Below are 17100 nucleotides of genomic sequence, written 5' to 3'. Positions count from 1 at the left end.
TCAGGACTCCGGCGTACCGGTAAGTCCTTTAAGTTACTTTCACCCCTGCTGGGAGTGCTGGTAGCGTAGGGCCTGAGAAGAGAGTCTACATAGCCAGACAATCCTGCTGTCAGGGTGCCAATGCCTGAGATGATGGGGCATCCAGGATTCCCAGATTTCTGGATTTTGGGTAGTAGATAGAATACCCTGGTCAGGGTTCTAGGGGTGTGTCTGTGCAGATTTGTTGCTGTGCTTTTTCAGGAAGTTTCTTGAGCAGATGGTGTAGTTTCTTTTGGTAACCCTCAGGGGGATCAGAGGGTAATTACTTATAGAATGTGATGTTAGAGAGCTGCCTAGCAGCCTCTTGTTCATATTCTGACCTATTCATGATGACGACAGTTAGAGTTAGTCTCTAAGGTGCCACAAGTACTCCTCGTTCTTTTTGTTGATATAGACTAACACGGATACCACTCTAAAACATTATTGTAATTAGCTAGATATTGTCCTTCTGTGTCTTTGCACCTGCTCTAAACTCATAATCTCTGGAATGCGAATATAGGATCCCAAAAGTTAGAGATGGAAAAGACCTGTTAGAAGAGATACTCTGGAATTTCTTTTTCCTGTAAACAAATTCAGGAAAACAAAAAAAATTGTTTTTGTAAAAGATTTTCTGCCACATTTTTTGGGTTCCCATTACAAAGAGAGAGAGAGAGAGGTGTATTTTCAGTTTCAGCAACCAAACGCAACCCTTCCCCCATGAAAAGAATTATTGCAAGGAAAAATGTTTAGTTTCATTGAAATTTTGTTTGTTCAGACAAAATTTTTCAGTTTTTGATTTTTTTTAATTATAACTTTGAAAAATTATAATTAAAAGTAGATATTTCCAACTGAAATTTCTCCTTTTGATGAAAAAGCCATTTCATAAAAAAGCTATTGATGAAAAGTCATTGAAAAAAATTGAAAAAAAAAATTTCAACTAGCTTTATATATTATATTTAACCCATTTCCTGGGGCCCAGTGCTAGATTATTCCCTTTGGTATATTCTCAAGTTTACTATCCTATTATAGTATTATTACAAGTATTTTTGTTATTGTGTTTTAGTAGTACCCAAAGACCGCAGTCAGAATTGGGGCCCCATTGTGTGAGGTGCTGTACAAAGACACAGTACCTACCCTGAAGAGTTTACTGTCCATGAAGACAAAAACAGACAAAGACAGGGGGGAACAGGGATCCAACTTACAAGCTGGGGCCCCATTTCAAGAAAGCCCTTAAGGAGATGCTTAAATTCCTCCTTATTCAAGAAGCACTTAAGTGCTTAACTGTTAACTTGAAGGCATGTTTATATTTCATTTGGGGTTTAAGTAGGGGCATAATTTGAAGCATGTGCTAAAGTATTAACCTGAACAAGGATGCTTTCCTGAATCAAGGCCAGAATGGTGTGAGTGTGTGTGTGTTAGTTTTCTAAATAAACAAAGCAGTTTTCCCCTATGTAACGGGAGAATAAATGGTACTTAAGCTCTTCCCGTTTCTAATCCATATTGTGCAACAGCTTCTAAACAATATGCTCTGGACTTAAACACTGGCCTTACCATCCGGCAGGGGATGGGTTCTTGGAAAAGTCTCATTTATGTGAAGTGTGTGGGTTTTTTATACAAGAATAGCGAGAAATCATGTGTGCTGGTATGGAAAAGTCAAGAGAAATATGACTGTTCATCGTAAATATTATTCTCCCTTATTGCTCTTTACACTGATGTTATTAATTTAAAAGTTGAATTAAAATGCTTTTTTATAAAATAGATAATTACATTTAAAAATATTTGCTAGTCTAGATAATTTAACAGCACATGGGTAGACTTAAAATAGCATCTAAATACCCTGCAATCCAAAATTTAATTGAAGAGCATTTTATCTGCCAACAGTTGATTTTAGGGATCTGAATTTCTCCTGCAGTGGCTGTTGACAACATCATTAATACCTACAATACTGTAAAGCAGAATAGGAAATTGTTTATTACTGGTGAGGGTATAAAGTTTTGAAGGGTCCATATGGTGACTCATAAATTGGGGAGAAAATAATCTTCAATTATTCTCTGTCAAATCATATTTATCTGTAATTTTTAAACATGCATATCTTTGTTAGTTTTGGGGGGCTGTCAAATAAGTCTTGTGTTATTTTTAGTGTTTTAATTTGCCTTTAGACTCTGACATTTTGCAGGCAATAAAAATGGTGATGGTGGAAAACATTATTTTCTTTGAATTGCGTGCATCTTAGGTCAGATCCTACACCATGCGCCAGCCCTGTAGTGCTACATAAAAGTGCCAGAGTGACCCCAGTGCTGTCTGAATTAGGCCTACCCGGCCTACACATCACTAGAAGGCCTCTCCTCTAGTCCTTTGTCTTAAAAAATAAACTCACCTACTTGAAGGGAGATCCATCCACTCTCTTCTTTCAAAAATAGCTGGAAATCAAGCCAAATGAATGAAAATGAGGTTCACTTTTATAAACTCATGCTATGCTGGCTCCTGTCAGTTTTTATAGAAAAGTCCTCTAGAATTTACTAGGGATTAAATCAATATGGCTATGTCAAAATTACTCTCAAATCTATATTAATTATTATTATTATTATTATTTTGATTATTTTATTTCTGGTCGCACCCTCAATGTGCAACACACTATACAAACACAAAAGAAAGAAAATGACTCCTGCTGTAAAAAGCTTTCACAGAATTTCAGAGAACTATGTCCTTCCTATAGAATTTTTAAACCGTTTTACAGAATTAAATTCAGCATTGTCTCTCTTCAATAGGCTGGTTAAAAATTCTGCAGAAAGGTTATGATTAATAATTCCTCTGGGGCTTTTCTAATACAGGAGTAAAATAACTGTGAAATAAAAAGTGTAGTCAGAAATGTTTTAATTGGTGAGAAAAACCCTCATAAATATATTATGAATTCACAAATTCTGAAATACTACTAGAACAGAGATTTCAAAGAAAGCAATGTGCGCATGCATAAATCATGATTTTAACTTCTTTTGTGTGAACACATCATGAGTTTAAATTGAGATAAGGTCTTTAAATACTGTACCTAATAACCCCCCATAATGCATTTAGTGGAAATGTGATTTCATTTTGTGCTTGCTTGGTCTATCTTATATTGTCAGACAGTTAAGCAGCCCATGAGGAGTTCCAGAGCCTTGAATGTTCCATAAAGGAAGAGAGTCTGTGTCTGCTTACTGACATTTTGAAAACATTTCCTAACAAATATAGACTCTGATTGAAAAGTAAGGAAAGGAAGACAAACGGTCATTGTCGTTATTGAACACTCCATTTAATTTCCTTGTTGGTATTTACATTGCAGTTGAAGGCTATTCTTGAAAAGCTCACGTCATATTTAGTGTTCTCATTTGACGTACCTGATCAACATGAACTGCTATGCATTGTCTCACTTGGCCAAAGAACATCTCTTTTCTAGAATTGCAGAGCAAATGGTTTCACTAAACCCGCTAAATTGACCCCATAGGTCCAATTACCAAATTTAATAACTGTTCATCTCTGCTAAAAAACAGTGTGTAATGATCTTATTCATCAATACATCAATGGCTGCTTTGGTGTTTAAATTTCTTCCATCATTCTGACAGTATGACCTAAATGTAAACTACAAATGTTCCATTTAAAAATGGAACATTGTATTCTGGGCCAATTACTTGGATTGTTTTGCCTCTGACTCCAGAGACTCACTAGAAAAGCTCATATTAGGAGTCTTCAGAATTACTCTCAGGTATAATGTACTGTTAATGATAGTTGGGATAAAAAAATACTGTTTTTAAAATTCGGTCAGGAAGTATTTCTGGGTTTATGAAAAGCAAAATTAAATTAAAGAACAGCAATGGTTATGTAATCATTTATTTTAAGTAACTTTGGATCAAGTCCATCAATATGACACTGGTGAACAGTGTGTAATTAGATCACTGGTTGACCTTTCCCTAACTTTTTGGGACTTTTTCAGACAAGCAGATAATAAAATATTTCCTAGTTTAAAAAATGTCACCGTGGCACTAAATTTTATCTTCCGCAATCTGTTTTGATTTCTTTGAACCTTTGTTTTCTCTTTGTTAAAGCCTGAAACTTTTACTCATGATATTGAGGGAAAATACCTTTTAGGTCCCTCTGACTTCAGCCATTAAATAGTTTGAGCCTGATGACCTAGGCAACCTTAGCACAGATCCATCGGTCACGGGAAACGAGTGAGCCTTAAAGAAACTCAATGCTAAATCAATATAAAATGTCTACCTTTATAAGCTCAGGAGCCAAAGCTGCTGAAACAAAGGCAATATTCAGAAAGGAATCACTCCATCATAGTCTCATTCTATTTTTGAATGTATTTGTGAAGTGATGTGTAGGCAGGGTAGGCCAAAGCATTAATAACACAGCAAGAGGTGCACCAGACTAATGGCTGTCTTCCCAGAGTTGACTTTACTTAAGCTCATCAGCCTGGTCAACTTGAAGAAATCCTTACTAGGCAGATTTTCTTGATTTCTCCAAGGTCCAATGAATGCCTTGAAGAAACTGGACTATGAGCGCATCTTTATAGGGCAAAACTAGATCAAAAGTCAAAATCAAAAGATGACAGCTTGTGTGTGTATGTTCGAAAACTATATTGGTAACACTGAAGTAATCACTCATTTGTAAATAAAATTGCAGGGGGTAGGGATTGAGAAAAACAAAAAAACAAACAAAAAAGCATTATAAAAAGAGAAATTGAAGATGTCCTTTCTTTTTATCACCTGGTTACTTCCCATTCCAGTCATAGAAGAAGGAAGTCCTTTGCCTTGGCTAGAAGAAAAAGAAAATAAGTAGCTGAAAGATCATTGGGGGGAGGGATAGCTCAGTGGTTTGAGCATTGACCTACTAAACCTAGAGTTGTGAGTTCAATCCTTGAGGGGGCCACTTAGGGATCTGGGGCAAAATCAGTACTTGGTCTTGATGGTGAAGGCAGGGGGCTGGACTCAGTGACTTTCCAAGGTCCCTTCCAGTTCTAGGAGATAGGATCTCTCTATTTATTTATTTATCACTGAACTACTGTAAAGGTCTGTGTCATTTTGCTTTGTTGTAGCAACATTTCTGGTGTCCAGTGGAAATCTAGTAATAGCAATAAAGATACCAGCCCAACTGGCACAAAATGGTGTTCTTGTAGGTAGTCTTTACAGAGAGACCAAAGTTTGAATGGGCATAGAAATGAATTCCTTTATTACTCATAATTGTAAGGGTTGAAGCACTCTATATTTGTGGATCTGTGTGGGAAAGCTTTTATGCTGCTGTTCATGCTGTATTTGTTCAGTAGCTAAATATTAGACTCCAATTTCCACAGTTGTCAATCTGGCACTAAATTCGATAATAGTAGCAATAAATTAATAATGATAAATTATATACACACATCTGATCCTGAAGGATACAAACCATTTCACAAAATTATTGTTCCTTTTCGTAAAACAAGTAATCACATATCATGCTTCAGGGCATCGGCTGATCACTGTGGGACTGTGATTTCCTCTCCCCCGCTCCTCATGTACAACACTGTACGCCCAACTGACCAGGTACACCTTGACAGGGTTTTTTTTTTTAAATCCTCTTAAGCGTCATGCTCATGGTAGGCTATAGCCTGAGTGTGTGATGGACCAGCTTGTCCAATGGAAAATTATGTTTGTACATAGCACCACTGAACAGCAACCACAACTGTTGTGGTAAAGTGGTAATCAGCTAATGTACAACATGCTGCTCCTGAGACGGGAAATTTTGGCTAAGGATATCTGAACAAAACCATACATTATGGAAGTACAGTGGAATCTGTAGTGTCCATAAAGAGCAGCCCAGAGTATGATTTTTAAGGCCTTCTCTGAAAGGCATTCACCCCCAAAGTACAAGAAATTCAACTTATCCCTCTAGGACATTGGTTTTCAAATGTTGGGCCACGACCCTGTACTAGGAACCGCCCAATGGGAGCTGGCATGGGGTGGTGCCTGTGGGCGAGAGCCGTGTGGAGCCGGACCACTTACGGGGCGCAGTGTAGTCTGCAGTGCTAGGACAGGCGGGAAGCCTGCCTCTGCACCCCGGCTGCCCCACTGACCAGGAGCCGCTAGAGCTAAGCCTGTACTCCAACTCCATGCCCCAATCCTCTGCCCCAGCCCTGAGCCCCTCCCCAAACCCGGAGCCCCCTCCCACACCCCAAACCCTTCATCCCCAGCCCCATCCCAGAGCCTGCACCCCAAGCTGGAGCCCTCACCACCCTTCACCAGAACCTCCTGCCCCAGTCCAGAGCACCCTCCCACACCCTGAACCCCTCATTCCCGGTCCCATCCTGCAGCCCTCACCCCTGCATTCCAACCCTCTGCCCCAGCCTTGAGCCCCCTCCCACACCTGAAACCCCCCGTCCCCAGCTCCACTGGGTCATGGGCATCAACAATTCTCTTCAACTGGGTTGCCAGAAAAAAAGTTTGAAAACCACTGCTCTAGGAGGAATGTGAGACCATGTCTGGACATGAACAAGTGATTCCAGGGAGTCAGACTTTAATCCTATGTCACTAAGCCACCTGTCCCATCATGATGAGAAGCCAAAGTCTGGTAGGTTGGGCATAGGACTGGGAGTCAGGAGAGCTAGATTCTAACTCATAGTTGACATCTTCAGAGGTGCTGAACTCATCAGAAGTTGTGATTGGTCAGCACCGTTTATATGAAGCCTGTGTGTGACATGGGGTCTCTGTGGTGTAGTTACCCTATCTGTAAACCTGGAGTAATGATACTGACCCATTTTTGTAATGTGTTTTGAGATTCACAGATAACAAATATATCTGTGAATCTCAAAACACTTCACAAAAATGGGTCCATATTGTAACATTGTAGCCTCCACTTTTTTGAAGGACAAAATAAGTCCCGTATTTATCTAGTTGCATATTATCTTAGAGTATCATTTATAGTTACTAGACTACTATGTTCATTTATTATTGTATTAGCAATGTTTAGGTGATATAGTATCTTGCACCTTGGAAAACCAAGGGTAAAGATACTGATTCTGTACTGGACACATCTTTATTCTCAACCTTTGACAATGTTACTTGGATTTTAATCTCTGAATACCTATGCTCTTGAATTGACCCATTATCCACTGACTCAGAGCCCATCTCTATCAAGCCCTGTCAAGCTGAGTACAACATATTTCCATCCAATTCTGGAGGAAATTCAAGTGTCTCATTAGTTTTAAAATGATGTCTCCTTTATTATAAATATGTCCATTTTCCATCATATCCTTGTATGAGGCAGGTGCTACTCTAATCAGAACTGTAGCCTTTTGTTTCTGGGTCTCAGGCAGTCTCCTTTGTATGCACCATATCGTTTTACCAAAAATGCCTTACAGGATGTTTCCTGAATCAGGCAAAGTATTTGTTTTACAGAATGTTAGCAGTTTATTTTCATGCAAGAATTTACAGATGGTCACCTCTTTATTGATTTTGGGAAATCTTGAAGATAATTTGCTTCCCATTAACAGTTCTCCAGGTGAAACATGCTGATGTCACTAGACTGTGAGCCATATAAACCCAAGTATGTTTGTGTTACTGCCTAATAGTGGAGTTTTTTAGCAGGCCTTGGAGAATCAGTACCCCAGAGCCCCTTTTCTGCTTTTCTATTTGCTTGGTGATGAAATGGACTTATAATAATTTGATTTCATATGCTGATGTAAATATTTTATGTTAATGAATGGAATAATGTGGACTATTGTCCAAGATTATGATTGCTAGGGTTGCAGTTTTGGTGAATAGCTTTCATGTGAATTAATGCAATACTTGATTTGTGCTTGACAGCATGACAGTCCTCTGGAAAGCTAGAATAATTATGAACAATAAATACAGTAGCCCTTTCCATTGCAAAGTAATAAATGAGAATCGGCCTTTTTCAGTGCAAAGGTGGATATTGTTTCTGTCACAGTTAGCTCCTGTGGTTTATTGCAGTAATATTTAAGACATACTGACATTTCTTGTTTTCTGCTCATTGTCTTTATTCATATTTGGTTAATTAACAGATTCACACTGTATTAGATTATTCAGTGTCCTTGATAAAGCTTTAGGATTTAATTTAGAAAAGGAACTCGTAAAATGATTGTCTGCCCTCAATAACATTGTTCCAACAAGTGCTAACTCATCTTCCAATGGATGGTACTACTTACATAAGCTACTAAGCCACTTATACTGGAAAATTTAGGTCATTAGTATAGCACTGGTCATTCTGTTGTTTCTGCTTTGCTTCCATTGCATGCCGTATACCAAATTAAATAAAAACACCTTTTACAGGCTCAGTCACCTAATATGGTTTTCTGTCTGGCACTAAAACAACAACAAGAAGATATTTACATATTGAGGATACAAATAGTTTATACACTTCTGTTTTCCAAATGAGTGGTCATTAGTTAAGCACTGGAACAAATTACCTAGGGAGGCTGTGGAATCTCTGTCACTGGAGGTTTTTAAGAACAGCTTAGACAGAAATCTGTCAGGGATGGTCTAGATAATACTTAGTCCTGCCATGAGTGCAGGGAATTGGACTAGATGACCTCTCGAGGTCCCTTCCAGTCTTACATTTCTATGATTCTATGATTATGGGCCTGATTCAAAACCTTTTAGATTAGTTAGATTAGACCCTATATGCCTGAGGCCTTCTTTTTTTTTTTTTTTAAAACCTTCGGCTCAGAGTACTTCAAACTCTGAAAGCCATAAATCATGGTTGTCACCTTTTCAAGTCTATGTCTATGCAAGTATGTCTAGTAGTGGCACCTCATGGTCAGCTCTTAGTGCCAATATTGTCACAAGTAGTTAATCTCCTACCCTGTGTATACTTATTGGCACATTCTGGTCAGTTCCTCAAAACCAACACATCTAGTGACCTCCGCAACACATATCTATCTCAGATAACTCAGATAATTTCTCTCTCATTTGAGCATAGAATCACAGAATCATAGAATCATAGAATATCAGGGTTGGAAGGGACCTCAGGAGGTCATCTAGTCCAACCCCCTGCTCAAAGCAGGACCAATTCCCAACTAAATCATCCCAGTCAGGGCTTTGTCAAGCCGGGCCTTAAAAACCTCCAAGAAAGGAGATTCCACCACCTCCCTCGGTAATGCATTCCAGTGCTTCACCACCCTCCTAGTGAAATAGTGTTTCCTAATATCCAACCTAGACCTCTCACACTGCAACTTGAGACCATTGCTCCTTGTTCTGTCATCTGCCATCACTGAGAACAGCCGAGCTCCATCCTCTTTGGAACCCCCCTTCAGGTAGTTGGAAGCAGCTATCAAATCCCCCCTCATTCTTCTCTTCTGGAGACTACACAATCCCAGTTCCCTCAGCCTCTCCTCATAAGTTATGTGCTCCAGACCCCTAATCATTTTTGTTGCCCTCCGCTGGACTCTTTCCAATTTTTCCACATCCTTCTTGTAGTGTGCGGCCCAAAACTGGACACAGTACTCCAGATGAGGCCTCACCAATGTCGAATAAAGGGGAACGATCACGTTTCTCAATCTGCTGGCAATGCCCCTACTTATACAGCCCAAAATGCCATTAGCCTTTTTGGCAACAAGAGCACACTGTTGACTCATATCCAGCTTCTCGTCCGCTGTGACTCCTAGGTCCTTTTCTGCAGAACTGCTACCTAGCCATTCGGTCCCTAGTCTGTAGCAGTGCATAGGATTCTTCCGTCCTAAGTGCAGGACTCTGCACTTGTCCTTGTTGAACCTCATCAGGTTTTTTTTGGCCCAATCCTCTAATTTGTCTAGGTCCCTCTGTATCCGATCCCTACCCTCCAGTGTATTTACCACGCCTCCCAGTTTAGTGTCATCTGCAAACTTGCTGAGAGTGCAGTCCACACCATCGTCCAGATCATTAATAAAGATATTAAACAAAACCGGCCTCAGGACCGACCCTTGGGGCACTCCGCTTGAAACCAGCTGCCAACTAGACGTGGAGCCATTGATCACTACCCGTTGAGCCCGACGATCTAGCCAGCTTTCTATCCACCTTACAGTCCATTCATCCAGCCCATACTTCTTTAACTTGGCGGCAAGAATACTGCGGGAGACTGTATCAAAAGCATTGAGTACATTAGCTTTTTCCACATCCTCTGTCACTAGGTTGCCTCCCTCATTCAGTAAGGGGTCCACACTTTCCTTGACTTTCTTCTTGTTGCTAACATACCTGAAGAAACCCTTCTTGTTACTCTTAACATCTCTTGCTAGCTGCAACTCCAAGTGCGATTTGGCCTTCCTGATTTCACTCTTGCATGCCTGAACAATATTTTTATACTCCTCCCTGGTCATTTGTCCAATCTTCCACTTCTTGTAAGCTTCTTTTTTGCGTTTAAGGTCAGCAAGGATTTCACTGTTAAGCCAAGCTGGTCGCCTGCCATATTTACTATTCTTTCTACACTTCGGGATGGTTTGTTCCTGCAACGCAATAAGGACTCTTTAAAATACAGCCAGCTTTCCTGGACCCCTTTGCCCTTCATGTTATTCTCCCAGGGGATCCTGCCCATCTGTTCCCCAAGGGAGCATGACCTCAGAGAAGTAGTGATCAGCCAAAAATGTCCACATTTGTTTATAGAACGATAGGCACTGCCTTGAAACACATCATTTTAAAGTAAAGTGATCTTTCTAAAAAGTAGGTGGTATTAATATTTTTGTTATCATATTGCTTTGTTCAATGATATTTAGGTTTGTTGTTCTGCTTTATTTTCTTTGATTTCCTCTTTTTCTAAAACCTGTGAGCATACATAATTATTCTGATACAAAGGGGCAGCAGGTTTTTTTTTTTAATTGTTGCTTGTTCTTAGACACCTGTTCTACCTCTGTCTTCCACAGCTAGCACTCCTGTGCAGAGTGTGAGGATATTTCATCATATGAGCCTGATTCTAAGGTTGATCACATGAGTCAGCAAGTGGAATTTACCATTCAACCTTTCTCCCCCCGCTGTAATCTCTCACACAGTGGTGCACAATATATAAATATTTCATTTTCAATGGCAAAAACTGCTTTAAATTAGTGCAAATTAAAATTAAGAAAAATCAAAAGTAAAAAGTTTAGCTGTTAGATTTGAATACTGAAAAGTTATCTTTTTTTATTTTGCTTTGTGTGAAATGTTGTGCCCATTTCTAATTTTTATTCCCATTAAAATTCCTAGAGTTGGCCAATAATTTTCTGAATTATCTTCTCAGCTGCACTATTTCTCAATGATTCCTTGTTTTTCCCTCAGTTCCCCCTAGATTTGTGGTTCAACCAAGTGATCAAGATGGGATTTATGGTAAAGCTGTAATCCTCAATTGTTCTGCAGAGGGTTATCCTGTACCCACCATTGTCTGGAAGTACTCAAAAGGTATGACTTCTTTCATAATCATTTGGGTCCGTATTCTGGTACTCATACTTCTGTTTAGTAGCATCTTACTACATGTAATTCAAAAGCACTAGTCATGGAGTAATACTGAATTTGAGTTAAGAGTATCACAATTTATTCCCCTGGTATTTAGAATAAGTAGTACTATTAAAATTCATGTGCTGCATCTGCATGTATGTGTATACATTCCTCTGTGGGCGTTTGACTGTCTACAGTGATTTTAGGTTCTTGAAAGTAAATCTGAATAAAGTCTCAAGAAGAAGGGTACGGAAGGTAAATGTTGCTTTGATTGCTGTGACCTTCAGAACAAGGTTCATTGGTACTACTTGGTTTGGTTTTATTTCTTTTAAAATCCATGATAACACAGCCAATCATATCTTTTCTGCAAAGAAGAAAGGTCAGATAGTATTGGCATAACCCAGTAATTCAGTATGCGCTTTACATAATGTTTTAACATTTTATTTTTATGTAACAGAGCATTAAAACTGGCCCCACTTGACCCCAACTAACCACATGAAATTGACAGCTTTTTAATTAAAATGTGCTGCCTGCTAGATTGTGTCTTTTAGCCAATTATCTGTTAATGCTTACCTTGTGTCAAAGCTGGTGTTATTCCAGAAAGCAACTGTACTGTATACATTAGTTAGATGTTAACCCTTTACCACAGTATAAAAGAAAATACCTTATCACACCAAGTTGTATGTAGACAGAAAAAATTGACTTCTGGCTAAAATTTGGTGCTGTTTGGGGCAATAGCTGAGGCAACACTACATGTCATTTTCAGTTTAATAGCACTGTTTTGCTTTACCAGTACATGGAAGAAAATATGGAATTAATTTAAACACTTCACAATGTGCTTTTATTTTCACTTTCCATGTTGTGCTAATAAGGAAAAAAACATTATTCTGTATTCCATTTGTATTCTGAAGCGGGAGACCAAGTCAGGCTAGCTAAATTCCAGCTAACAGCATGTAAGCACCACTAGGGTTTTTTTTAGTAGCAGAAAAGAGAAGTTTCATTTTAATGATGTTCTACACATCTAAGTGAAAATCCTATAATGATCTCCATTCATAGCTCTTCCTGAATCTTGGATGAAATAGGTTTGTCATGCAGAACAAAGTTTTAGCTGATATTAGGAGTGGTCAAAACTGTTTGAATTTTTGAAGTTCCAATATTTTTTTTCCAGAACAGCTCTAGCTGACATGGACAATATTTTCATGCTGACACTGTATTTTGTTATTACATCATGATTTCATCAGAAGATTTAATTAAAATGTTGTACAGATCTCTAGGCTTCACAGTCCATCTTGTCTGAAAATGGCACACTGTATACTGTGACAGGTTTGTATACAGATCCAAAATAAGTACTGTGCTGGAGGTCTTTAGCAACAAAGCGCACAGGTACCATCAAGTTTGTAGATGCCTTGTACAGTTTACAGATTATCAACAAATCTGAAAACCAGTTAGCATCATGGCCAATATAAGATTTCTAAAGTTAGTGCAAAAGGAAAGGCAGAATGGCATTTGTGCACAATGGGATAATGTTTGACAACCTTATCACTGCTCTAGACTTATGACCTAAATCAATATATGAACCCAAGTAATAATGAGCAAGGTGGTATTATCCTAGTCACTAAGGAACATTCAATCACATCACAAAACTCAGTACACAGTAATGCACGATTGACGGTCACTGCTCAAGATGGACTTTGGCCTGGAATAGCTGGTATTTTGCAAGTCAGGAGTGAGATGCCTTTGCATAGCTACATGTAGACGCTTTCCCAAATTGTGCCTGTCTCTCACCAGTGCTATTAGTCCTTCAGTCACTTTACATGAGCACCAAATTACCCACAGAATTTTGGATACAACAACAAGAGAGCATCTGTGCACAGATACCTGGGCTTTGCACTGCCAATACACACAATTCATGAAGTGTAACTATTTCCCTTGCACTAACCACAAGAAAGTTGGTTCATTCAAGAAAAAGAAGTAGGAAAAGAGAAACAACATTAATGTGACTAATACAGTTGAAAAATCATTAATGACAGCTAATATCTGTGCAGACATTATCCTATAATGTTACCAAGTTCAGTGCATCTGCCTAGGTAATCTTCCATGTAACTGTCAGTCCCAAAAGTAAGCTCTTTTAGGATTAGAGAAGCTTAAATTTGCACATATGTTAAATTTTAACATTCCAAATGTTGTATTCATGAGTTGTTATAGCGTTCTCTTTCCCCATAGTATTTTCTCATTCCATTTTCTTTTAGGCTTACTCAGCCCACTGCTTATAGTAATTAATGTCGATGGATATCAAATTCATGTACAGAAAGTTATATAAGAGAATCACATTGAAAAATATATCCATGTGATTTCTCTGATAATGCCCCCTACTGCCTCCCAAATTAGACTGTCAAACCTTTGGAACAGGGCCCTTGTCCTTGTAGTGTTTGTAGAACACCTAACACTGTGAGAACTGATCCTGATTTGGGCTTCTAGGCACTATGATAATGTAAACATTATATTGTAATCAACTATCTAAATGTAAACTAAATTGATAGCAATGGAAATTAGCATCCTCTGTCAACAATACAAATACTATCTATGTAATCTCTCTAAGGTGTTCCAAGGAATCTGTCAACACAATATCAAAGGGTATGTCATGTGGTCAGGTGTGTGGTTGCTGCACATGTAGACTTACCCAAGCTAACTTAAATCTAGCTAACTCAGGTACTGGAGTAGTGAAGCTGTGGCAACACAGGCTTCAGTGTGGACTATACAAGTCCACATGGGACCCTGGGTGCTTACTCGTGTGGCCAGCCTGCACTGAAGCCCATGCTGCCGTGGCTACACTATTATTGGTACCCCTGCTAGCTAGATTAAAGCCAGCTCAGGTACATCTACACTAAAGCTAAGTGAAATTTTTTGGATTTATAGTTTATTTGAAAAAAAAGAACAGTTTTTGGTGAACCGAAACTATTCATGAATTCAGGCTGAATTTGTCAAATAATTTCAGATGAAAACAAAAATGAAAAAAAAATGTGGACAAAATTGAAAGTCTTTTTTTCAGTTCAGCCACCGAAATGAAAATTAATTATTCCCTGAACTACACATGCTGCAATCGCACCTCCACTTGCCGTGTAGACATACCTTAAGTGCCAAAAGCATAGACAATGGTAGTGCAAGATTCCTTTTAAACGCACTTCAGTTCTAGTCTGTTCTGGAAGGAGTACCTGTAAAAGCAAAAAGGTCGTTTAGTTGCCATATCCAGTTCTTTGTGAATTTTGTGAGGAGAGCATTTGTAGCATTAGAACTGGACTGAAACCACCCATGTTGAAGTGGGACTAGAGAAGCAACGATATTCAGTACAGACTTGGGCCCAATTCAAGCAACTGAGGTACTGCATCTTATCACTTGACCCCTGATTCATCCAGTCTCTCCATTTCCAGGCAAAAACGGCTTCAGCTCAATCATTTGGGATTGGAAATGGGACCTTTATTCTCTTGCCTGAGCAAGACCCTGGATGTTTAATGATGATTCCAGATCAGAAACATGCACAATAACTTTGCTACTGAAGGGTATTATGCTTCACTTGGCTGTGTGGTGGAAGGGAGTCAAAGTGTTCAGCTAAAGGATGGAAGGGAAAAGTGGCCACATGGGAGGTTAACCAACTCTGTCTATTTGCCCTTTTCTCCTTGACAGTTGTTATATAAAAGCCCTACTCCACAGAGCTGGGTAGGGTACGGCCAGAGGGATGTGGGAAGGAGTTGAGGGAACAACTACTCCGTGTGGCTTAATCCCCTATCAAATCAGCATGAAAGTACCAAAATGTAGTGCTGCCATGAGCAAGAGTAAATCCCTCTCGGCAGTTTTTCCAGTGGGGACTGTGACGGGGCTCAGCCATTGTCAACGCAGCAAAGACAAATGCTGTGCTGCCTTGTTGTGTGGGAAGCCTGGGAGAGGAGCAGACAGGCTGAGATCTAAGGGGCAAGACTCTGTTATTCCAGCGAATCCTTGTCTGTCAGAAGAAGTGGCAGAGTACACACTGCTTGTGGACCCACCTCCAGGAAGTGTAATTGCCCAAGGCCTTCTAGATCTGTCCTCCTTTTTAACACGTGAAAGGAAGCATATGATCCTAACCCCAAGCAGATGATTCATTTCTTTCCAACCAGCCTCCATGTCTGCCAAGTGATAAGACGGATCTGAATTCTGTATTTTAAACTAGCTGTTAAGTTGAGCCTGTGATGGGATCCCCCCTTCGGGATGCCACCTGATGTGCTGGGATACCGCTGAGCCCACCTGTTCTGCAAGCCCAGGCACCCTTTTTACCTGTCTTGCTGAGCCAGGTTATTAAGCTTCCTCCAGCACACACACAGGCAGGGCCACACCCAACTGCAGAACAACACAGACACTGAGATCAGCTCTAGAAGGCCTCAGCTTAAGGGACTTGCCCCAGCACTCAGGTGTTCACCTTCCTTGGAGTGCAGACCCAAAGGTATATTGCCTTGTGCTGTAGAGAAATCTATACAAAGCAAGCTCATGAATTCGCCCCCTCCCTCAATGTGGAGGAAGATATGCACAACTTCTCTCTCCCCACCCCCCGTTAGAAATTAAAGAAACTGGGTTTAATAATAAACAAAACAAATTGTATTAACTATAAAAAGCAGATTTTAAGTGGGTAAAGGGGTAGCAAACAGAACAAAGCAGATTAATAAGCAAATAAAACAAAACACGCAAACTAAGTTTGATTCACTAAAGAAACAGGTTACAAATATAATTTCTCACCTAAATCTTGTCACAGATAGTTTATAGAAAGTCTTGAAAGGCAGCTACACTGGCCTGCAGCTTGAGACTTCAGGTACTTCCACTCCCAGCCTGGGTTCAACCCTTCTCCCTTCAGTTCAGTTCTTGATTCCAGGTGTTTTTCAGTGTCTCTTTGGGTGGGGAGGCAGAGGGGAACCACAATGATGTCACTACCCTGCCTTATATAGCTCTTGTGTATGGCAGGAGCCCTTTGTCTCCCAGTGGAAGAACACTGGTGTTCCAAGGGGTGGGTCCAGTACCAGGTAACTCAGACCTATGTCTCTGCAGGACTTGTAGGCTGTCTGGAGCATCCACAGGAAGACTAAGCTCTTTTACAGTGCATTGTATTTGCTAACGGGCCATTAGCCTGTTTGGCTTTTCCATTGTTGTACCTGAAGGGCTGGTTGGGGGTGACACGCAAAGTAACACATTTGAAATGCAGATACATAGTTAATATTCCTAACTTCAGATACAGATATGATACAGGTATATAAATTGGTTAATCACATTCAGTAAATCATAACCTTTCCAATGATAGCTCACATGAGCCATCTTGCATAAAGTCCATCTCAGTTATATCATATCCATATCATAAGCATATTTTCATAAAGAATATAGAGTGAAATATCACAGAGCCATTTACGCAGCTTATGACAGTTTCCATATCTGCTCCCTGATGGCTGTGCACAGTTTGGGTTTTGTTTTTGTTTTTAAAAGTTTAACAGCTTTGTTCACACCTTATTACATTCTTTGCAGCTGACTGAGAAAATTAACAGATTGAAATCCTTTAAATTGTACATTGCATTTTAATTTGGTTTCATTGCTCCTACTCATGCCAAAGAGTGAAGTTTGGCTACATGTCTACGTATTTGCAGATATCATAGATTTATCT

General features: G+C 39.5%; 1 protein-coding gene across 2 annotated transcripts in view; it reads left to right on the top strand.

The window, feature by feature from the left end:
- Window positions 1–17100, top strand: part of DSCAM (DS cell adhesion molecule) — a 613017-nt gene that overhangs the window by 391820 nt on the left and 204097 nt on the right. For both annotated transcript variants that reach the window (XM_034753123.1, XM_034753134.1), the window contains exon 10: window positions 11271–11390. In XM_034753123.1, the coding sequence (XP_034609014.1) occupies window positions 11271–11390 (120 nt within the window). The remainder of the gene's footprint in view (window positions 1–11270; window positions 11391–17100) is intronic.

Source organism: Trachemys scripta, chromosome 1, assembly GCF_013100865.1.
Source record: "Trachemys scripta elegans isolate TJP31775 chromosome 1, CAS_Tse_1.0, whole genome shotgun sequence".
Lineage (NCBI taxonomy): Eukaryota > Metazoa > Chordata > Testudines > Emydidae > Trachemys > Trachemys scripta.
Note: the sequence above shows the minus strand (reverse complement) of the source record. Positions and strands in the feature narration are given on the sequence as shown.